Source organism: Trachurus trachurus (genome assembly GCF_905171665.1).
Source record: "Trachurus trachurus genome assembly, chromosome: 10".
NCBI classification, from domain to species: domain Eukaryota; kingdom Metazoa; phylum Chordata; class Actinopteri; order Carangiformes; family Carangidae; genus Trachurus; species Trachurus trachurus.
This window is the reverse complement of record NC_139894.1, coordinates 14,728,760-14,753,226: the sequence shown is the minus strand read 5'-3', so window position 1 is coordinate 14,753,226 and position 24,467 is coordinate 14,728,760. Positions and strand designations below refer to the sequence as shown.

The window sequence follows — 24,467 nt, the reverse complement described above, 5'->3', positions numbered from 1 at the left end:
GCTATCCATCCACCCTCTGATTGACCATCGTGCTCTTAATGGTTAGTTTTTATATGCCTGTATTTTTATATATCTCCCCTGAAACCTCTGACCCCATCTCACTGTAAAGGGGTTGAATGAATCCAGTTGAATTTGTGCTGCTAAAAAAGTTTGAAAAGTTACAGCTGCAGTGTCCCAGTTACTCAGGATAATCCACAGATCACACTGTCAACTGTTTCCATAGGGTGTTTTTCCTCAGTAGCAAATACAATATTTTCAATGAAAACTGTTCACAGCAAAGTGTGCAGATTATCCAGAGTGGTTAGAGTATTGTTTCTGAAAAGAGTTGTCGCTTTTCAGTTTCTATGAAACATAGCTGAAATCTGTCTCCATTGTACAATCTTAACTATCTGCATGGCTACAAACCATGAGGTAAAAATGTCAAAAACACTGTTGTACCCATAGCTGTTGTCTACAGTGGCCTTTACTTCATTTTTGTTCCTCTGACAGTGTTGCTTTTGTCAGAGCCTGTAGGAAAAATCTGAGGTACGGCTCCAGCATTTCTCTTGAGGGGTAGGTAGTATACTCACACCCTAGTAGTTTAAGTCTTGATCTGTGGGAGGTTTTAATGTGGTGAAGTTTCTAACCTCAAGTGTCTGGCAACAGGTGTGAATTGACAGCAAAACCCCCCCCCCCAAATAAAATAAATAAATAAAAGTAAGACTAGATGTATGGAGCTCTATGTCCACTATGCTGCCTGTGATGATTATTAGGCTTGTTTGTGTGCTGTTTTTGTCCAACATCTATATTTGTTCTTTTGGAACATCTAGTCTGTCTCATTTTGTTGGTCTGTGTCATGTTGCCAAGAGAACCGGGAATAGCTTTTAGTTTTTCATCTGCTCATCATACACAAGCATCAACACCTTGACAATCTCTGATTTATTAGTACTGTAAAAAAAAAAAAAAAAAAAAAAAATACCTGTCCACAGGTTTGCAGGCATTGATGATTCTGACATTTAAGCTATTGAAGTTGCATGTTCTAGATGTCTTATCTACAGGTGATGGTGGACAATGTGTGTGATGGACTTGTGTTAGGGTGTGATAACACAGACTGACTGAGACTGTGAAAACTGTGTCCAAACTTCAGTATACACACAGGAAATGAAGTGAGGGTCTCTGACTCCAGTCTCTCTAACGCAAAGCTTCCTGTCACAACTTCACACACACGCACACACTCCAAGAGTTGCTCCGCTGTCAAACATAAGGAACTGCTTGACATTTAGTTATAATGTAGGATGACTGAAGCCTTTGTCTGAACTGTGCAGCTGTGTTATGTAGAAAAAAATAAATATAATTAGATTGGGTTTTAGTATGGGCAGATACACTGAGCAGTATAGTGAAAAACATATTGAAACATCCCTACTTTTGACTGAGCTCACCAACTTCCCAACAAGAACAGTGACCAAAGTGGCCTCACTGCAAATTAAATCAGATGAATGCCATGATAAATGGCTGTACATGATTGCATGTGAGTCTATGGCTAAAGAAGTGCTTTTTAAATTGTTTCGTGTAAACAGTCTGTAAATTGTAATTTCCAGTATGAAAGCAGACTATATATTACTAAAATATATGTAGCCAGTGTAATTGGATCAGACTCCACTCATTCAAAAATATATTTCACAGTCTTTTTAAATGCCCTGCGAGTAGCCTTTAATGAGTTTTGGGGGCTGAAGAAAAAGACTAACCTGTCCTATAGAAGGACTTCTCTTCTGACTCCAGCGAAGTCCCCTTCAATGAAAGACTGAAGCCCACCGAGCACCAGGCTGTTTGTTATTCACCTGTAGGGCTTCACCCGGCGCTAGGACCCAGGGTGCGCGATTTTCATCTCCAGCTGCTGCAGACCGAAAACTGGCAATAAGGGAAGATCGCGAGGACAAGCCAAAATTGCATACTGTATTCATTCTACTTCAAAATCACATCCCTGACCCCTCACGGAAGCCTGTGTGTAGACAACAATAGCTTGTTGCGCTGTGTGCAGGCTTTGTGGCTGTAGATTGCTCGGAGCGCAAGGTAAGACGGTGCAATACCATGCGATTACTAATAACAAAGGCGTTACGGGCGAGCAGGGGGCATTAAAGGGGGCATTGCACAACGGTATTGAGGGCGAGTAAAACTCTGCCAAACTTTGACCTGGATATTTGTATTTTCCAGTTGTCGGTGTCTCGCAGGAGCCACAGTAGTTGCGGTGATGTCTCGCTGTTATCCCGCGGCATTATATAGGATCGTGTCACATGTATGGAGAGCCAAGTTGTGTGTCGAGATGACATAGCCTACATGAGTCTGCTGTCCATGCGTTTCGGCTGTGGATGCGGTCGGCTGCCCAAACGCTGACACAGTAACTGTATATGAAGTGATGTGTCTCGTTTTCAGACATATTTAACATCATCTGGACGGCGCATCGGGCCGCCCATTCACCTGGCAAATAAGAACATCACCCTTGACTGTTTCTGTGATAGGCTGCCATCCTCCCTTCGTTTGTTGTAGAATAATTCATTACTTACCAAGATGGAAGAATAATGCGCTTGATTTTTTTTTTACTCAGCGTCCACCCCCCCGCCGCCTTCACAACCTCGACATCCAATATTGACCAGGTGAACCGCGAACTTAGACGGGACATCCTCGTCGCTGTAGCTAAACCATGCGGCCTAAATAGGGTCGATAATCTCCGATATGACTCACAGATAGATGACCATGTATGCCCACTTAAGACGACATACTTCACACACAAAAAATCAGGCCTTCGAAATAAACAACGTGCCTTCATCTGTGCTCTATCGCAGTTATCACAGTGCATGTGCGGAATACCACATCCCTGCTCGGGAGATTTATAATTGTATGCATAACAAGTTTTTTAAAACCCCACAGCCTCAGACGTGCGATGTGGAGCCTGTGAAGCAAAAGTCTATAATTGGTGAAGCCCGGAGCAGCCGGTCACTACCGGGATAGCTCCTGCGCGGTCGTTGAGGTCTCCGGGTTACCCCGGCTCAGACACAATGCGATGTGTCAGCTGCCGAGTTTGTGATACTCCTGCTTTACGCCGACACGGTTCTCTGTGGCGTTTCCCCCTTTTTTTCCACTGATCGGTGTGTTTTGGTTTTCCAATTTCACATTTGGCCATCTGTCAACGATTTGGCTGCTTGCACGCAGCCATTACTGAACGAATGGCGAAGGGCATGTTAGAGGCTCTCTCTCTCTCCCTCTCCCTCTCCCTCTCTCTCTCTCTCTCTCTCTCACACACACACATTACGCACACACACCGATCCACTCCGCGATAGGAAAGCAGCGAAATAGTTTGTGCTCGTGCTGCTCTCGGCGGATGGACGAGGGATCGTTATCCTGCACCGCCTTGGTGGCCGGGGACGACACGGATCGGGCACGGTAGTAAACAAACTCTTTGAGGCAACACGGCGATGTCAGCCTCGCCGTGTGTGCTGAACGGTTATTTCCTCAGCACCACAAGTGTTGAGAAAAGTAGGAAATTTGTTAGCCTAAAGGAGCGGATACCCCTGTAAACAGCAGGCCTACACTGCTTTCAGGATTCAGGTAAGACAAGTGGCCTAATTACGACAGGGTAACCCGTAGCCTACTGCTTAACTACAGAGCCAAAATGTGATTATGGAATAGGAGAGCTAAATATCCTGTGGTTGTTTATCTTTGGGGGAGAATCAGGCGAGACCATACGTGCATCCCTCTGCTCATGAGGCTGGTGTGTCACTGCAAACTTTTATCTGTCCGCTTAAGTGGGACTCGAAGATGCAGATGTGTTGTGATTCACATCTAACCTGCATGAGATGTTGGTCCCCTGTTTTCCAGCACTTACAGTCACACTTAATTTAAGGAAAAACTGATCATGGTGCACTTGTTCTAAGAGAAAATAGAGAAAATAGTTACAGGTACAGGTAGTTTTTATTCAATTAGGACATAATGATGTCAATATGATTTTTGCATAAGTTCATTTGTGCATTATATTAACCTAAGAGCTGTTTCTTCCCCATGGCTGCTATAGTGTGTTTTATTTATTTAGTTTCCTGTCTGTTTTCAGATGTTACACTCAGTGCAGCAGCTGTTTTAAGCGTTGATTTTTTTTTTTTTTTTTTTTTTTTACTATAGGTTAGAAGTGTAAATTCATAAGCTTGATCCAAATTGTTGTTTTGCTCTGAGCTTGTCTGAAGCCATAGCTTCTCTGTTGGAAACCAAGTGAATCCAGTTAAAACCTGACCTGATAACAACAGGAAATGTGATTTTGACACACTGCACTGCAAGATGTGAATGACGGTGAGCTGAAGATGTACTGCAGAGTGAGTGGCACTCGTTTTTATTGTCAGACATTTTCTTTGGTCTTGATGAGAGCACAGCCTCGTGCCCTTACAACTGCTGCAGGAAAACACACATGGTGTATATGGGATGTAATCAGGCCATTACTGTCAGTCATAGTGAATCAAGACCAAAAGTCTGAGGGAGAAAAACTATCATGCAGGAGTTGCCCTTTTAGCTGAATTAACTGTGTTTTAGTCTACCTTTATGAAGTGCCTTGAGATAACTTTGTTGTGAATTGGCACAATATAAACCAAACTGACTTGACTATTCTCAGGGAAGGACACAAAGAGAAATTTGAGGGAAATGTGTTAGTGAGACAACAATCCTGACTGGACAGATTCCTAATATCACTTTGGGTCTGCAAGGAAATGTGGAAATTGTAAGGCAGCTCATTTAATATCAGCCAGTGTGAAGACGGAAATGGAAATGTTAAAAACGCCAGCTGTCATCTTGTAAGCAAATGTTTTGTGTTTCCAGGGCCTTCCTACCACTGAGCTGATGGAGGTCAGTGATGCCTGCATGGGGGCCCTGCATTTGAAGCAAAAACCTCATCAGACTTCAGTGAAAGATACAGCCATGGCATCAGCACAAGTTATAGAAACTTATTTCAAACACAACATGTCTCACAACGTTGTTGGTTTAAAAAAAAAATCCTGCACAAAAACCACCACAGAGCAGGCTCCGGTGTTTCCCTCCATCTTCTCCTAGCTGTAGTCCATCAGCCTGCAGCCTGCAGCGTGTAACAGGAAAGCCTTCAGCAGACGGGCTCTTGCTTCCTTGTATTAATTTCCCTGCAACGGACCCAAACCTCTCCCACTCTCTCTCTCTCTTTCTCTTTCCTTTTTTTTTATTTTTTATATATTTTGGCAATTCCGTGTAGCAACCATCACACACTGCCCTGACTCTGTTAATTGACCTGACTGACTGTGAAACGCAAACACGGGTTCAGTGATACTCGGAGCCTCCGTTAGTTAAAAAACAAAGAAGATAAATACAGTTTATTACTTCGTTACCCCGATAAGCCCCTTTTCAGTTTAGCGCACCGTTACACTCTTTTGGTCGCGATCCCCAATTCCCCTTGAGCGGCTGGAGCTCGCGTTGCATGCCGGTACCTGCAGTCCTCACCCCTCCCAGCCTCTCTAGCGTCTAATCCGGGGCGTGGATAGCCGAGCACTACATCTCCCATGCTGTCAGCGTGCACCCTTCTGCCCCTCTCTCTCCTCTCTCTCTCTCCCACCAGACTGGAGACTGGAGATACGGAACGGACTGTCTTGGCGACCCCCCCTCCCCTCTACCCTCCCCTCCTCCTCCCTCCTTCCTCCCGCCCCCCGGACTTTTTAGAACCGAAAACCGTCGAGATTAGTGAACAGCCACGGACGGCCGAGGCGAAAGGCTGGACACGGCCGTAACCGAGTCGTGCTGCTCGTAACGTCGTTCGCATGCCATCTGGACGAGCGGGTCCGTAAGTGTTTGTGTCATGAGACATCTTTTATCTCGCCTGCTGATTAGCTTGGGAATTATTCAATATTTCTGAGAGAGAGAAGGGGGAGCGAAAGAGAGAGAGTCTTAAAGGGGGGGACCGAGGAGAGGAGAGGCTCGGTGGGTCGGGGGGCTCAGCAAAAAAAAAAAAAAAAAAAAGCCTTTCAACGCCGAAGTGGCTCGGTCAGCCAGTCAGTCAGTCCAGTCAGCCGAAGGGCCGATCCGGGAGACGGGAGCACTTCACGTTAGGTCGTCCGGGGATAAATAACAGTAGCCTGCCTCAACATGTAAAAAACCACCGGGAGCAGAGCGAGGGCTTCGCGGAGACTCCGCTGCGCTGCGCAGGGAGCTGAGAAGAAGCTACCCGCGGTGCTGCTGCTGCTGCTGCTGCTGCTGCTGCTGGAGGTGGAGGTAGAGGTGGTCAGTCCGTGGAGTTAGATACATTGTTTCCCCATGCACCACCTTGTCGTGTCCACTCCGGCAGGACCAGCCTCTGTAATAAGTTGTCACCCGGTCGGCTTTTACTTGTCCAGCTGGCTACTTTTTTTGTCCCCCCCCCCCCCAACTCAGTGCAGTCAGTGGCTGTGCTATCTACCAGAGGCTCAAACCGACTAATGTTTGTAAAAAGGAAAAAGAAAAAGGTCGATGTTACTTTGTCTGCTGTTTTGTGTGTGCATGAGGCAGTGATGATGATGATGGTGATGGTCAGGAGTTTTGTTTGTTTGGCTCTCTCGTGGTTCTCCACTGTGGCTTTTTGCACTGATGTTGACTTACCTTATCAGGCGGGGATGTGACACATTGCCACATTGTGTTCCTGTACGACGCAGCCCAGGCAGCCACTCGATGGGAGAAAGCTCAGGCTCCCCTGTCACTTGTTATAATTCCTCCCCCCTAAAAAAAAAGAAAAGAAAAAAAAACATCTGTCTTTCATCACGAAACGTGTCGATCCCTTATTTTAGACAACGAATAAGAGAGATGAGTTTGTTTCTGTGTGAGGCAGCGATCACCTGAGAGCCAGTTCCCAGTCTCTCATTATGGTGACTGCTCGCCATCTCCAGCGAGAGAGAGAGAGAGAGAGAGAGCGACCCGGAGCTCTCCAGAGTTTTTCCGTGCTGATATTTACAACACAGAGAGAAACGTGTTGTTTTTGTGGAAGCCCCGATGCCTCAACATGCATGTGGTCCATTGTGCACTTTAGATGTGACATTGGGACGTGTGTGTCTTTTGTGCCGTGGTGGTGGACAGTTAGAGCTGACCGGGGGGGGACACAATAATTTGGTTTCTTCGAGGCTGTTTTCTCAAAGGTAATAATGTCAGCCTCGACTTTTGTTTCGTCTGCGCGGTGTTGCCCACGGCGTGGTAGCCTATTGCGGACTACTGCATGTACATTTTATTGGCCTACATCGGAGCAGATGAATTCAAATGTTGTGGTGGCATGGGGTAGATAGACCACGTATGATCGCAGCACAAAGACAAACTAGCTGTAAGCAACTGTTGTACGGTAATGAATGCAGACCCTCCTTTCCTTGCACTGAGCGGTGTCTGCATCGCTGGATCCCTTTTCAGTCCATGCTCGCAGATTCCGGCAGAGATTGGTGTGTCAGTCATTATGTGCATCATCTTCGTCATGTTTCACTGAGTCCAGGGTTGAAACATTTTTTCTTCATTCCTCCCGCAAGCTTTGACATAGATTTTGTGCCCGGTCCCTTTTTCTTCCTTTTTTTGTGTGTAGTCGTCTCATTTACTTGCAGATGCGCTCGCCTGCGCTCACCTCTACCTACGTACCAGGCTGCTGTGGTGTGTGTGTGTGTGTGTGTGTGTCGCCTGTGTGTGTATGAGAATATTGCAAATGTTTGTTTTCACATGACATCAGTCTAGATGAACTGATTCATTAACATGTCCAGAGTTAGCATCGTTCGGTGAAGGATGGTTGTACAGTCTGTCTTTTGTTGGAGAAGTGAGGGAGTCGGAATTTCATGTTTAAATTTTTGATAACAATGATCAATGCTCAACATTGCCGGACCACACTGAAATTGCATTTAACTGAGGTTTACCTCCTTACTGTAATCATGAATAATTAACCATCCAGTGATAGATAATCCTTAATTATAGAAGCAAGTAACAAAATCTTTGCTCACATTCACTCATCCACCTTTCACTAGAGTGCATCACTTAATCAACCCAGAGCACATTGAAGCTGCCACTCACTCATAAAAGATCATTAGGACAGTCACAGCCGATTGTCTCACGGATGGATTACTGATGGGCCTATTGGGACAGGCGTAGGAGCCCAGGGGGGTCACGGTCTCCCAAAGTAGGAACCCGTGTTTGAAGTGACTGTAAGCATTTCTCAGTGGAAAATCACAGGGTTCAGTCAAAATAAGGGATATCTCAATTTTCCTTAACCTTTAATGTTGAGATGTGCTGATAAAATCTCATGTAGTATTCATTGATTATATTTTGTTCATTTTTTTTCTAACCAAGCAGCACAGGGCATATTCAGATACAATGGACACACTAAAATTAGTAAAGCAGATTAAAGTCCCTCCACCACTCACAAGTATGTTTTGCTCATTGTGCCTAGACTTGAATGTTTGACCTTCACCGTGCAGCATGATATATGTACAACGTTTGACACGAGAAGGCTGCTTTCACATTAATCTGCTGAAGAGGGAAAGTTTTTTTTTTTTTCATTTTTGCACCGCAGGTCTGTGTTTGAGACATGCACACACCAGCAGGATTTGTAACATCAAAACTGGATTGGAGCCAATCATGGTCCAGTAGGCACCTTATATACAAGTGTGATGTCGAGATGTGAGCCCTCCACTGCACATACTCTGAGAGCAGACTTTTCAGTGAAGCAAGAGGCATCTTGTGCCCAGAGGTTAAACTTCTTCTAAGATCGAAAATATTTGCATAATTACAGATTGTGTTTTTCTTTTAATGAGCGTGTATGTGATTTTAAGATTTCTTAGCTTGTTGAGTGAACTTTCTGGTGACATCAGACTCTATTTATTCAAAGCATATACTCTTTAGACATGTCTGAAGGGGATATTTAAATATGCCTCGCACTTGACGGAAGAGAACCTATATTTGCGAGTTTGTAAATGTTTTCCTATGATATTTTTTTTATCATGTGCCATAGTAACTTGTATGATTGCTACAAAGAGGAGTGTGAGTTTGAATGTGTTGTGGTGGGGATGTTTGAAAAGGAGTTAGACTGCCCCTAAAATAATGTTGAACAATAACATGGAGAGTGAATGGGCTTGCTGGCTTGTAATCCATTTGTGTTGCGACTGCATTTGTTCATATTTCTCTCACTGAATATCCCATTTTGAGTAGACTATTGATGAACATTGGCAACATGTTTGTATTGGCTGCCCACAAACATATAAAAACCAAAGGGAACAAAATAGAACAAACATGTTCCTCAGTCTACCACACTTCTCTGCTAACCTGAATTGTCTCTCTGCTCCAAGGAAATTGTAACATATCTGCCCGCCCATCTCAAAGAAGGGAAGTTACTGTTGCACAGAATAGATTGTCGTCCCACATGAAGGATTAAATGAGGGCCTTTTCTGTAATTGAAATGACAACAGCTCTCATGGCGATCACCTCAACTGTTCTTTTCTTTGTGTGTTTTGCAGCGTTTCACTGTATTTCAAGGAAAGCTCTAACCTGACTGACTCAGCCACCCCCTGAGGCATGTTGTGCTAAAGAAACACCTATGCAGGTGATTGTTTTTTTTATTATCATTACAGTTAGTTTACTAGATCACAACATTCTTTCCTCTCGTCTAATTAACACTGGCCTCACGAACTTCTCTTATTACTCAGGTGGATCCTACACTAATGAATGTAGGGGATGGAGGCACGGTGAGCAGAGAGATCAGTGCTCCAAATAAAGCGTCCACTAGTATGGTGGGAAATCCCCCCCAGACGCTACCCCCTGAGTTTAGAGGAGATGTTACCCTCAGTCAGCAAAACAAGACCACTCCAACAACAGACTGTAAGACAACGAAAGCCTGCCTGGACACTAGCAATTACAACCACAGCCCTGAGCTTTCTCCACCTCAACAGTCCAACAATGCACCCATGTCAGGCTCAGCCCTCACGACCGCAGAGAAGAGAGCAGACAAAAGGGCAGAGCCCCCTAAACTCAAGTCTGATGGTGCCGGTGTCTTCCCCACTCCTCAGTGGTCAAGTGGCGTAAAAGTCGGCCGCGAGGACTCACTCAGCCCCTGTCACAGCAATGTGACATCCAGTAAGAAATCACACCCGCAAACACAATCTGTGCAAAGTGTGCCACCTGGGTTTCAGTGCTCCACCATGTTTAAACCAGCCCAGCCAGTTGCCTTCCTTCCTTCTACTAATTTTTCCTCTCCACTTTGTAAAATCACTCTTCCACCAGCATTGGGTCAGATTGCAGCCTTGAGAGAAGCCACAGCCAGTCAGTTTCAGAAAGAAATCCAGCCTCAAAGTTTAGGTGTCGGAGGCACACCACTCATGCGGACCTACCCCTATCAATTCTCTGTGGGCCGGACTCCTGCTGCAGAGAAAAAAGCAGGCACATCAACTGCAAAACTTAAATCAAACCATTCATCAAGTAAGAATGCAAAATCCGTAGGGGAGCATAAATCTTTAGCCTCAGTGGTAGCGTCACCAGCTATTGCTCTACCGTTGCAGCACCCGTCATTAACTCCTGCAGCACCCACTCGCTATACGTTATCTCCCACTGCTGCCATTTGCTGTGGCTCTGCACTGGCCAGCATCACCTCTCAGAGCAGACTACTGAACCATGTGGAGAAAGGAAACGGCATAGACAAGACAACCATGGGCTCTCTTAAAACAACACTACCCTCTGCTTCAGAGGACCACACAGATTGCTCAATTGAATCAAGAGATGTACCTCTTGATTTGTCCGCTAAATCAAAACGTCCAAAATGCATAAACGACCCTCCAGTTTCTATGTTGGAGACTCATAATAATGAGTCAAATCAGAGAGATTTTCTGAACTCAAAGAGGACTCATTCAACAACTTTCAGCCCTGCCGTGCAATACCCTGCCTTGCCTAATACCCACAGAAATGGATCTCATCAGAAGCAGATAAATAGGCCTCAGAATCACCAGGTCCCTGAGTCCAAACCAACCTGGGGTAAAGGATCTTCACAAGACCCTATAAAAAACATCCCTGGAACGTATGTGGGTGTGGCTAGCCCCATACTGGCTTCTACTCTGCGGGGCAAAGATGGAAAAGGAACTTTTGCCGATGAATTTCAGAGTTTTGCAAAGCAGGAGTTTATATCCATAATTGACCAAGGAGAACATCTGGCCTCAGGAGGAAAGAAGCCATCCTGTCTGATGAAGGGCAACCAACATGCTCACAGCGTCAAGCATGTTAAAAACACCAGCACAGCCATAACTAAGAACTGTCCTTCCAAAGGAGCCCTAACAACTGCCCTGTCAAGCTCTGCCAATGCTCAGATTCATCAGAAGTCTGGACCAAGCAAAGCAACGGTGCCATACTCTACTACCACTGTTGTCAGTCCAGCTTGGCAGCAGCCATCTCATCTCGCTCACCAAGCCTCATCTGTTCCGAGAAAAGTCCCGCACGGATCCCCAAAGAACAAGGGCGCCACAGTTGCAGAAGGATCTAAGTTTCAGGGTGCTCATCACAGCCCGTCCAAATCTGAGGATGATAAATGGGAGAGAATGAAGTCCCCGCTATCGAATCTTGCATCCATTGTAAAGCAGCAAGCTCTTGAAGCCACAGCACTGACCGCAGAGGGTAATACTCAAGCTTCACCTGTCGCATCTAGAAAAGCTGATGTCCCGAACCCACTCAATGCAAGTCAAGACACCCAATCCAAACACTCTTCTGCTTTTGAACATCCACCGTACTGGTCTGTAGAAAAATGGCCTAGTGTTCCTTCTCAAGGGGACTCTACTCAAACTAAGAAGAGAAATGAGAGGACGAATGCCTCTGAGCCTTTGGAGAATAATACTGAGTTACACATGAGTCAGGGGGAACACATGGGACCACAAGCAAAGCAAGGCTCTTCAAAGCCTGCAAGCCAGTCTCCTCTCTTTGGGAGCAATGCATCAACAAATGAGAACAGGATAGAGAGCAAACTGGCCCAGGTGTTAGAGGGGGAAATACTGAAGAAAGAAAGTGGGGTATCAGAGGGTCCTCCCAATGAAAAATTGGAGGGCATGGTTGCATCTATTCTTACGGGCCAGTGTGCCAGGGGAGGCGACAAGTTTGAAAATAAAACAAACGGAACCAAAGAGGAGTCGCCGACCAAAGGAAAATCTGCTGCAGTCAAACAAAAGAAAACCAGTCCTAAGAAGCCAGCAAAGGAGAAGTCACCCACAGATTCGTCCAAGAAGAAGGCTGGAAAGAAAAAGCAAGATGTGGAAAACACTCCAACCAAAGTGTCCTGTCAAAAGAAGGTAAATTGTGGTTAAGGTTATTTATGCACATGTTTTCAAGTGTCTAAAATGTCTCTTCATTTCTTTTTATATCTGTTTGGATGGATTTTAGGAAAATATTCAAGGTAACAATCGGCCATAAGATTTGAGCTAAATATGGCGGACTGAACTCCCCTTTGTAATATTTATCCATACCTGATAATTTAACTTCCAAGGCCTTATTGTAGGCCTGTCAAATTGTCTCCATCTCATGAAAGCTCTGTGATCAATAGCATCCAATACAGCATGCACAGTCCCAGCAGTCACTCAGTCCCCTTTTGTGTTTCAGCAGAAGAAACAATGTGCACCTGTGTTGGAGCAGAGTCTATCAGCAGGAAAACTTTCCCCACAGAGAAAAGAGACGATTCCGAGGGACAAGATCAGTCCCAACAAAGTGGAGCAACCCAAACACAACAAACCAGGTAAAGTCTGTTTTTTTGTAAACTGTGACAGTTAATACAATTTACAAAAAAACTTGCATTTTCTGATGTCTATCACAGATTTAATCATGCCTTCAGTCGTGTCAAACGTGTGGTCTTTTGTTTTTATTACTGTTGGACTACTCAAGAATCTAGCTCTGGAGATAAATAGCCTGGCTGGTGTGGTGCTTTGAGTGTATTAAGCAGTTGTAGTGTCTGAGTGGCATTTTTTGATGTCTCAGTCACACCTCTATGCAAAGAAGCTGGTGTGAGTGTAACAATCCACTGATTTAATCAGTTACAGATAGTGGCAGCAGTTCTCGGACCGAGGAGACTCCAGTCTCTGTCAACAGCTCCGCCGTATCCAGTAAGGAGACAGATGCTACAGAGAGCTCCTTCCCCAGACTGAGGAGAGGGCGACGGCGAGCAGATGAAGCTCGACTCGACCTCTGGGGCTTTGCAACGCCTTCTCCCCCACCCCCACCGATGCCTCCTCCCCCACCTTCCCCATCGCCCCCCCTGACTCCCACCCCGCCTGCCCGCCGTCCGAGAGGGAGGCCCCGCTCAAACCCGCTGCCAGAGCGAGTGCATCTGGGCAAGGGCAAGACAGCCAGCGCAGAGGGCGACGCTCCTGCTAATAAGAAACGCCGGCGTTGTCGTAGCAAAAAGTATCAAACAGGGGACTACATCACTGAGAAAGACAAACTTGAAGATGGGGAGCACCTCGAAGAATCACACCCCCAGAAACAGGACAGTGGGACTCCAGCAGGTACAGTTTCTCAGTTTCTCTCCAAAGATCACTAAGGTTTTATTTTCCTATTTACAGCCCATTGGTTAATAAAAACTGCAGCTGTTAGTTAATAATGAAATCTGAGTGTAGCATCCTCGGTATTTTTACACAGTGCAGGGTTAAGATGAAAAGCTGATTGAGCAACTGATTGACAGAACATTTTGATGTTGGGGATTAGTCAATTAATGATTAGTTAGCTGACAGAGATTTAATTGGTGGCTGTTTTGTTGATTGATTGTTTTAGTGATCTGGTAAAAAAAAAAAAAAAAACTCAAATATTACCAAATTCTGTCTTTACGGTACCAGTGTGAGACTTTGCTGATTGTTTTACATAATTGTAAACTGAGCTTTTGAGTTGTTCTCACGAATAAAGACAATTAACCAAACAATGAATAGTGAAAATAAATGGTAGATTAGTTAATAACGAAAATTACGACAACGTCTAATGTAAAAATAATTGTTTGAGTCCTTCAACGCACCGAACATTAGTTGGTAACAGCTTCACAAATAAGCCTGAGTTGCTCTGTTTTAATGCCATTATATATTAATCCTGTTTTGGCCGCTGTCCAGACTAAGCGACAAAACATTTGGCACTGCTGCCTTGTGATGGGCATTTGTCATCATTTCTGACATTTCGTAGACGAAATGATTATTCATTCTTTTAAAAAATATCTGATGAATGAATCTGAACTGACAATAGCTGCTGCCCCCTTCAAATCTGCGGAATAACATTTTTCTTCACTTTCTCCTTAGAAATGTCTGTTCAGAACAGCAGCGACATCATTTCATGATTTAATCTAGTTAAGCTGCTTGATCTTTGATTTCAGTGCTTCTTTTTGAACTAGAAATAATACGCTGACCAATTTACTGTGTTCTTGTAGATTTTGTTTTTGTTTTTACAATTCATCTCTCACGCCACAGATGCTCCCAGTAACTGGAGTCTCCTTTCAGGAATGTGTGAGAATTAGATCAAATACATTTATATGAAAACAAAACTTTACACTTACAAAACTGTTTAACAAATGCAGTTTATAAATTATATGACAAGGAGCAAATACAAAATATTGAGATAAATCTAACCCCTAATAAACAATAAGGCTTATAAAGACATGATGTGTGCTGTCTGCAGCTTATTTTTGAGGCGCCTGCCAACTGTGTTATTACGCACATCAAGTCTACATAATGTACCTGTTGATGTGACGTATATCGGAGTGTATATGTAGAGAATTTACAGAAACATAGCATATTTCTGCATAGGATTGCAAAACGCACAGCAGAGTAGCTCACAGACAGCAGTTACCCTGTTTCAGCAGAAAAGATGACGAAGCCAAGGATGATTGGTGCAGGAAGTAGCGGTCTGTCTGATGTTGGCAAAAAACGGTGCCTAAAATATTCCAAGCTCCACGAAAAGGCCTCGCACACGAGAAAGAGGAATGAAGCTGCTCCACAGCAGCATCAGTGCAACATAGATACAAGGAGGGGATTTTTTATTTTAGTTCATCTGGTTGGGACCAATCAGGACAACCTCCAATCCATTTTGTGATCACAGACCCACAGGCGGATCAGTGTCCAAGTCCCACCGCCTCCAGTCCAGAGCCTGTTCCCCGGAGACCCTCCTTCACTCGCTCAGGATCAGTCCGCTACCAGGAGAGCGAGGCGTCTCCAGAGTGCAACGATAAGCCTTCAGGAAAGAGAAAGTTCAAAAGCAAGCACTTATGTGACAGCGATGAGCAGAAGGTAAGTCATTTGCCGATGCTGCTTGTTGGATTATTGTTGATTGGAAATAGAGGGAGCCAGGCACAACGCACCACAAATACATGAGCTTACAGTGCCCCCCTGTGGCTAGATAAAAGCCATGTGTGTCACATTTATGATGGCAGCTACTTTTATACAGCTTAGGACTTTGCTATGTTGAAACTACTGCCATAACTTGTCATTGTATTGCCAGAGCTTCCATTTTTACACAGGGAACTAATCAATAAATCTGCGTTTTAGACGAAGACCAAACGCAGCAGTTTGGGTAAGCGAGGCGCCTCGCTCGCCCTGGATGATGTGGGAGCTGATGTTAAAAGAACAGACAGCCCCCCACCCACTCCAAAAAGTTTACCATCATCCCCATCCAATAAGAAAGGCTCATCAGGAAGAAGCAGTGGCTCGGAGTCGCCACCCAAAAGACCCGTTCCTCCAGAGGTTCGTCGGCTGATTGTGAATAAAAATGCTGGTGAGACGTTGCTACAACGCGCTGCACGTTTGGGTTATCAGGTAAAGTCCCACTTGCTCACTGCTGATGTGATTTCTACCTCGGTCATCAGCGCACCTCTGTGAAACATGTTAATGTGACACCGTCTGTGTCCGACCCCATGTTCTGCAGGATGTAGTTCAGTATTGTCTGGAGAAGGACATCAGGGAGGTCAATCGGCGAGACAACGCCGGTTACACAGCTCTCCACGAGGCGTCCTCTCGAGGCTGGACGCAGATTGTCCAGATGCTGCTGAAACACGGTGCAGATGTCAACTGTAGTGCTCAGGATGGGACCCGGTAAGGTTTATTATTGGAGTACTGTTCTGGGTTACTGACAAACAGCACGTGAAATAAAATGATAATACGTTGAAATAATCAATTACAAGCTTGTTAGTTACATCACTGGATGGTTAAATGTGTTTGGTAATGGTGGCATTTGAAAGTTAGACTCAGTTTTGTTTTGCTGTAGTATTTTTTACACATCTGAGACTTTACATGCAGCAGTCTTGCAAACAGATTCAGGTCCTGCCCAAAGTTGTACAATCCCTGAGAGTTCATTTCTGTGTTCTTTCTTTCTTTCTTTCTTTCTTTCTTTCTTTCTTTCTTTCTTTCTTTCTCTCTCTAGGCCTCTTCATGATGCAGTAGCCAGCGATAACTTACCAATTGTCTGGTTGCTTCTGAACCACGGAGCAGACCCGACTTTGGCCACCTACTCTGGGCACACGCCGGTCAAACTGGCACATAGCCTGAGCATGAAAACCTTCCTCACTGGTAGGTGGTTTTTTAAAAATGATTTATTTAGCCTCCTTTTCCATCAATTTTGTATGATGGATAGAAACGTTTCTACATTGTAAAGGTGCGATAAAAAGTCACTTCAGTCATGATAAACAACTCAACACAAAGGCTATAATAAATGAGACATGTAAATAGGTAAAAAAAAAAGTATTTTCTAGCTTTACAGTCGCTATTCAACCAATGTGTCAACGTATTAATAAACTCGTCTGACTCCCACTACATCCCATGTGGCACAGTGAGCAATAAACAACACAGCGTATACCGTATGCGGCAAAATCTTTTATCCACACAGGACATATTTGAGAGGCTTGTTGTCAGACGTGTGACTAAAACTAATTAAACATTTCTTTCACATGGTATTGAGTAAGCAATGACCGATCAATTTAAGAATTTGATTGATCAATAATATATTGCCTGATAATGCACAAAAGTGACTTGACAGTATTTATTCATATTGAAAAAACTGAGAAATCCAAGAGATCACCCTGACCAAGGCCCATGAAGGCCGAAACATGTAGGCGTTCTTTTCATAAAGGCTTTTTAAATATTAAATCGCGAAGAGTTGCCTTGGATTTCTCAGTTTTTTCAAGTTGGTCTCCATACCACATCTCATCCAAAGAGCACCTTCTGAGATCTACGCTGCAGCCCTCTCCCCTCTCTTCTCAGTATTTATTTATCCTTGGACGTTGGTCCTGCGTATTCAGGATCCGCAGCAGCAGGACTTGTGATGGATTTCCACACAGTTGAGATGCCGTCAAGTGGTTTTTATTTTTCGAGAGAGGCAGCAGAGAAAAGTTGAAGCTCACCTCCATATTTGGACGTTGAGTTTCATTCAAACAGAGGCAGACTGTGTCATCTCCAGCTCTTCATCTCATCAGCTCTCTGTTGTGGCTGTCTCTTCGTTCACCATCCTCCTCTGCAGTGTTATCTTGAGCAAAACTGATGTGCTTAGTGACTTAGTTTATCAGCAGGGGGTTAAAATGAAGTTGAATAATTGAGTCACCATGGCCACATTTCTGCATCCATATTTTTAAATACTAAAACACCTTTCTGTTATCAGGGTATCATTACAGTGCTAATAACCACCTATGCCAATAGTTAGCGGAAACCTTTAATTAGAGGAACTCATCCATTTGGTGTAAAAAGCTTCTAACGATCTCTTAGTTATTGATCACTGAGGATTTGGATGATTGATTAAATGATATTTTACACATCTTTGTTGCTTAGAAACCTCAGAGCACACAGCTTGTCACAGACGAGGCCTTGTTGCTTTGTAACTTTATATCAACACCGTTACTGATGGTTATGTTTGATGCTGAGGACCGTTCACAGGAGCCTAACGAGAGTCAATCAATCAGTCAACACTTCTACCGCTGTTTCTGTTGCCACGGAGGTGTACGGTACCGGAGATGTTTTGTGCAGTCGGCTCGTCTCACACAGAGAATCTCAGGCAAACAGAGTTGAAAGCTCAGGAGCTGCTCAGATGCCGCGGTTCCTCTGTAACATGGGACAACAGACAGACGCACAACTACCACAAAGTCAAAACTGCTCTAAATTTGCAGAAGATTTTTTTTCTCACAACTTAAAAAGCATGCTGCCATCCACGTGTTGTTGTATATAATGCAGATTTAGAACAAATGACAGACAGACTTAACATTTTTCCCTTTTCTAGAATATTTCACTGACCTGGAAGGCCGCACTGAACAGGAATCCAGTTTTCCCTGGGATTTCTACAGCAGCTCCCTGTTCGGTAAGAAAGCTTGAAATATGTTTATCGGTCTGATCTGATTTCTACCAACGTCTTATCTCTTTCAATCAAATCTTTAGTTTGAATTTGTAAACGTGGTGTTTTTGTGAACGGTGGCTCTAAGATCAGTTCCCCGCTGTCAGTGAAGCAGACAGGTTGAGACTAGTTGGAACAAATGACCAGGTTGCTGCAGGGAAATTATGCGAGTTTGTAGGCTCAGGCTTGGCCTTTGGGATGTGGAACGATGTTGGCCTTGCTCCGTAAACAGCCACAGGGAACCAGTTATTCAGTGAAGGAAGAACAGGATTAGAGTTGCACGGCAGAACTGAAGGAGACCAGAGATAAAAGATAATGTGTTTCTCATTTTTAACCACACAAACTTATTTTATCTCCACACTTACTAATATATTCCACTGCTGTACTCCAATTCTAAAACTACACCTAAATAATTGAGATGAAGAAGAAGAGCAAGTCTCCAAAATCCATTTAGCAATTGTTGTAAGCTGTTAATCACCACTCGCTCGTTTGTATATTATTTAATTTAGTCGGTGCACATATGTCTCTGCTGTAGGTGAGCTTGATCACCACTGGTGATAGTTTTACACATTTTCAATGTCCCATCTGAACAATCTGCACATCAGCTTCTGCCTTATTATATTCCTTGTGTCTTACAGCTTTTATCTACCTAACAATGCCAGATTTGCTTAATCTTAACCTCTGTTAATATTGCACACACTCCTGTATAATTTCAAAGATTCAATAGTAATTTAAAATTTTACCAAACAAGTTAATTTCTTTGAAATGTCTCTCTGTTTACTGTCCCTCGCCTTTTGCTTAAATGAAAAAGAACAGTTCATCAGTAAATGTTACAATGTGTGTGAACATTTTTGTCATATACATGTGTCCTACTTCACTTCAAGCTGAGGCTGACACGATGAAGTTAGTATCCGTTGATCTGACCGGTTGTGTGGTTGGTGTGACTTGACGGGCCACTAGAGGGCGACGCAGCCACGTGTATCAGAGGCAGCCCTGTCCGTGCGCTTGACTTGCTCTCACCTCAGTGGACTTGTCTTCACAGAGACGGACCAGGAGCCGTGCTGGGACTTCCTCCTGTCTGAGCAGAATCAGGAGCCGGAGGAGAACACGACTGAGCGGGACTCAGACAAAGATTGTCTTCTGTTTGAGTTCTCCTCCGAGCCGCTCCTGCCCTGCTTCCACGTACAGGTGTCGCTAACACAGGGGTGAGTTCACAAACATCAGTCATTGTTTGGGATATAAAGACAGAGGTCAATTTAAATCCTCACCATTTATTTTAATGACAGAAATTTTCTTTTTTCTTTTTAATTCCTTTCTGTTTCTTTCTCATTATTTTTTTTTACTTTTTTTAATTGCTTTTTCTTTCTTTTTTTTACATTTTAAGAAAAAATGACAAATAATCAGGTGGCAGTAACATACAAACCCTCAACATCACAAACATAAGAGAGGACAGAAAACAAAAACTAAAAAACTAAAATCTAAAAAGATACAAGCTATAACAAGACAATATAAAGCAACAGAAAAGTATCCAACTGAAAGACACCAAAAACAAAATACAAAGACTAACAAGTACAAGTACAGACACTGCAAACATGACAGAAATTATGTTTATGAGTCAGATACATGACTCATTTGACTGATTAGAATTACAGCCATTTACATTTTCCCCTTGAAATTCATCATTTGCCATTTCAGTTTGGCTGTAGCTACACAATGCTTTCAAAAACAAGAGGAATCTATGACACGTAGTACATAATTAGAGTAGATACTGATACTGTAGCTGTGACTCATGGATATATCGCAATATTTTCAGCTCGGAGCTTTATTTTTTTCTGCCTCCAGTATTTCACTGAATTGCACCAACGTCATCACTGCTGCAGTTTACATCATTACATCTGTGCAGTGTGATCAGTAGGGATGGGAATTGATAAGAATTTATCGATTCCGATTCCATTATCGATATTGCTTATCGATTCGATTCCTTATCGATTCTCATTGGGTGAGGGAATAAAAGAGAAATGGGTTTGTTTGCATTAATGCAGTGGTTCCCAACCTTTTTTGGCTCATGACCCCATTTTGAAATCACAAACAAAGATTGTCTGTGGTGTTTTTTTTTTGTTTTCTTTTAGTATATTTTTGGCTTTTTTGCCTTTATTTGATAGTGATGACAGTAGAGATAGACAGGAAAGGGGGAGGCAGAGAGAGGGGGAATGACATGCAGGAAAGGTCTGCCCGACGCCGGATTCGAATCGGGGATGCCTGCGGTGAGGACTATAGCTTCTACATAGGGCGGCCGTCTTAACCACTGCGCCACGCACTGCCCCATCTGTGGTGTTTTTAATCATAATTTTAGAAAAATACCTAATTAGTTTATTTAATTTGTTTTTATTATTATCAATTACTAGACATTTAAGGCGATCCCATTTGAATTCCAGGCGACCCCACATGGGGTCCCGACCCCAAGGTTGAAAAACACTGCATTAATGGCTCTAACATTAAAAAAGTAGACAGGACCGACCTGCCTGGACAGGTTAACACCAGACCACTGTGGCTGTGGGGCAGCTGTGCTCACAGGAGGAATTTAACAATGTTTCCATTACATGGTTTTTATGCATCTGTATTCTTCTCACTAGTTATTGTTTTCATAACGTTCCTTTTTATGCGGAGTGAGCGAGTGCGCAAGCGAAAGAGAGAGAGCGCGCGCGAGAGAAAAGACACAGGGCGCAGCTACCATTTCACGTGGCTACGAGCAAAACCTGAAACGAGGTGGTTGGAAATGAAGAGAGAAAAACAGAAAGAATAGACATGTAGCCTGTTCAGGAGACGTTGTCCTGTCCTCACAGGTTAGTGATGAGGAAACGTCACTGTCAGCAGCTCCGCTCCACGCGGACAAGTCACAAACTTTATTTTGGGAGAACAAACGGTGACATGTGGCTATAAACACTAAGCACCCTCATTTATAATGATGATTGGTTTTAACGTAACGTAACGTAACGTCATTAATCTCTCGTTCAGTCCGGTAGAATAACGGGTCTTTGTGGGCACTGTGTAACCTAGCGATCGGCTCCAGGTAGAACAACTGTAAAACACCTGGAGCTGATAAACTAAAGCCAGCACACCGGCACGACCCGCCGGGCGTCGGGTCGCGGCGGGGAGAGGCTGCAAAAATAACAATCCCCTAAACAGTGACATCAACTCTTGACGCTAGAGTGCCCACGTGTCCACACTACACAGTGTCGGCCGGTGCTATAGGTGCACAGGCGATGCTGTCACACCACTCAACCCCCAGACTGAGGCTTCTGCCTCCACGCCGTGTTTGCTTTGTTCTGACCCGAACACAGCGTGTGTTGTTTGTTTGTTTTTTCTTTGCAAATGTGCGAGTTTCTGAACCAAATGGAATCGATAAGGGAATCGTTAAAGCAGACACGCACGCGATTCCAAGAATTGATCCAAGTTGGAACCGGTTCCGAAGAGGAACCGGTTTTCGATTCCCATCCCTAGTGATCAGTGTAATTCAGTATGTCGATGATGAAATAAACATAGAAACCTTCACACCAAACATTTCTCTCCTGCAGTTTTTGCAACTGGTTCCTCCTGACAGACGTCCTGAAGCGTCTGAAGATGTCGGCGCGGATCTTCCGGGCACGTTACCCGCACTTGGAGGTGGTGAGTCTGTCGCACGCTGAGCTGTGGAAGCAGGTATCGGTCAGCCAGGTGAGCTCCGCTTTAGCTTCACCCTACAGAGGCAAAACCAAGAAGGAGGAGAAGGACAAAGACAAGGAGGAGGAGGAGGAGGAGGAAGAGGAGGAGGAGGGACTCGTGGATCTGGTTCGCTGTGTCCCAGAGCTCCAGAGACTACTTGGCTCGTCCATTCACATCCTACAAGAGGACGAGGAAGAGGAGGAAGAGACGCCGATGTCACACACAGGGAAGCCTCGCAGCCGATAGCCTCTCCTGCTGCGCGCTCCTCCGAACCGTGCAACGTCAGCCCCGAGTCTCCTCCTGCAAGCAGCAGCACAAAGGAAACCTCTCCGTCCATTGTAACGAGGGTCGTGGGTTTTAACTCCAGCTACAGCAATGACTTGACACTCCACTGATAACATTTGACCTCAGACAGAAGGTGATGAAGTGATCACACGGACCTGCACACAGGAGTGTACCAGTGCAGGAAAGCAGCTTTCAGGTTCCTATCTATAGGTATATTTGAATACATGAGAACTATTGAGCAAACCTTTTTTTATGATTATGTATGTACATGGTAGTGTATATGTATATCTTGCCATCAGGGGTAACACATTTGGTTATATAAATGGATTCTTTTCGCAAGGGCCGGATTATGTTTGGGACTTGTTGTTTGACTTTGTTCCTGAGGGAAAGCGATATTTTTTCGACGGGAGATCCGAGACTTTTATCTCGGTGAACTCTTGTATAAAGCTGAGACGCTCAAGTCAGGGAGGCCACTGGCCCAGATGGTTTTCTCAGTCAACCTACGAGACCTGGAGACCTACAGAGGAGAGACCCCATGGCACATGACATTCAAACATAATCACACCACCCAGCTCAGAGCTTCATTTTCCATTTTCTGTTTTTCGCCATCTCATTTTTCCACTTTATCTTCCTCCAGAGATCACTACTGGACCGGACCTAATCCCTTTTTTTTTTGACTGTCCCAGTCCCTACGCGCAGTATATAAAATCATGTCATTTTTGGACCTTGAGATTGAGAGTTTGTTTACAGAACCGGACAGACAGTAGTGTTCTCCACCTCCCAGGTTGCACTCCTCCTGAACTGATACAGAATCCTGTGGATCTCTCTCAGAGGAAAAGTTGTACCATCTCTGGAGTCCAGAGCCTGCTCCTGTGTCTAAGGAGCTGAGACGCCCTCTTAACTGCAGCCACGACTGTCCCCTCCCAACGTCCCGATATGGTGTTTCCAGATCCTAGAGTGCTTTGTGTTGCAGTGTTTTATTTACACTGTTTGTTGTGCTTAATTTAATAGTCATTAATATATTTGACCTCTTGTGTATCTGACAAGCCTATCTATGAAAAAAAAGTTGCTTTGTATGGTTGGTGCTTCATTTTGAAATGTACTTATTAGGATCCCTTTATTCTGAGATTTTTCTTCCCTCATTCAAAAACAGTATTTCAAAACAGCAAAAGTACAGTTTTATTGTACTGGTGCTAAGATAGATTTTGTGTTGACAATCAATGAAGTTTTGGTTTGAAGTCACAAACTAATAAAAGATATTTAAGATGAAGAGACTTAAGGTGTAAAGAAAAGTATAGTTTAGTTAAAGAAAAAAACGGGATACAGCAAGACTGAAAGACTGAGCAAGCGTGTGAGATCTTGAAAGAGACTTTTATTTGATTCTTTTATAAGAAATCAACAAGAATAAAGCATGATTGTGAATCATAGTTTTCTCCTTGTTTTGTCAATCAGGTTATTAGAACGACGGTTTTCAGAAGATCCCTTTGGCCTCAATTGAATTAATAAATATTTTTCAAATCACATAATTTGTTCCTCGGAGATGTGGAGAGAAAATTTACATTTACATTCAGGAACATTTAATTTCACAGGGTCAGAATGTGTAGTATGATAAATAAATCCAATAAATTGTTGTCCCTGGGGTTTAATAGTCCAGGACTCGCACCGGTGTCACATCACAAAGCTACTGGTTCACCCCAGCTGGAAACTTCTGTTGCTCATCATCCCCTCTCATTTTCTGTCAGTACAGTCCAGCTTTTATAAGTCCTGCCAGAATATAAACATAATTGACTACATAGCTGCAAAATGTGGAATCCACACGCTTCTTTGCTTCCACAGTGTTTTCCTGATTACTGTTGCTGTGCAACATTTCAATCAATCAAATTACACGTTTTGTTGATCTTGTTAGCGAAGTGAACATGACCCGTTCAGCATATCCAAAAACGAGTCTTCTCATCCAGACTTGTGAGGCAGCTCGTTATCACAGTCAGCTGATAAATCGTTCGATGTCTGATAACAGTGATCACTGCATTGACGCTGCCTTTTCTGAACACACGTGATTTCTCTGCATCGTAGCCAATGGTTTTTCAGGTCGATCCCCTGCTGCACATTGTGGTATTGTTTTAAATATGTATATATAAGAGGCCAAT

General features: G+C 43.9%; 1 protein-coding gene across 3 annotated transcripts; it reads left to right on the top strand.

Annotated features, from left to right (window-relative positions):
* The first annotated feature begins 1,896 nt into the window (after positions 1-1,896).
* On the top strand, positions 1,897-23,645 carry bcorl1 (BCL6 corepressor-like 1). Of its 3 annotated transcripts, none has more exons than XM_083980457.1 (12): positions 1,897-2,049; positions 9,483-9,568; positions 9,672-12,287; positions 12,598-12,727; positions 13,023-13,493; positions 15,064-15,251; positions 15,510-15,776; positions 15,886-16,052; positions 16,381-16,526; positions 18,223-18,300; positions 19,376-19,538; positions 21,909-23,645. In XM_083980457.1, exons 2-12 carry the CDS (start codon positions 9,563-9,565, stop codon positions 22,279-22,281), a joined length of 4,605 nt encoding a protein of 1,534 aa, XP_083836583.1. In that variant the 5' UTR covers positions 1,897-2,049; positions 9,483-9,562; the 3' UTR covers positions 22,282-23,645. The 3 variants fall into 3 exon arrangements, with proteins under 3 accessions (XP_083836583.1, XP_083836582.1, XP_083836584.1); XM_083980456.1 differs by lacking the exon at positions 1,897-2,049 and adding an exon at positions 5,708-5,818; XM_083980458.1 differs by lacking the exon at positions 1,897-2,049 and adding an exon at positions 5,745-5,814.
* The last annotated feature ends 822 nt before the right edge of the window (positions 23,646-24,467 follow it).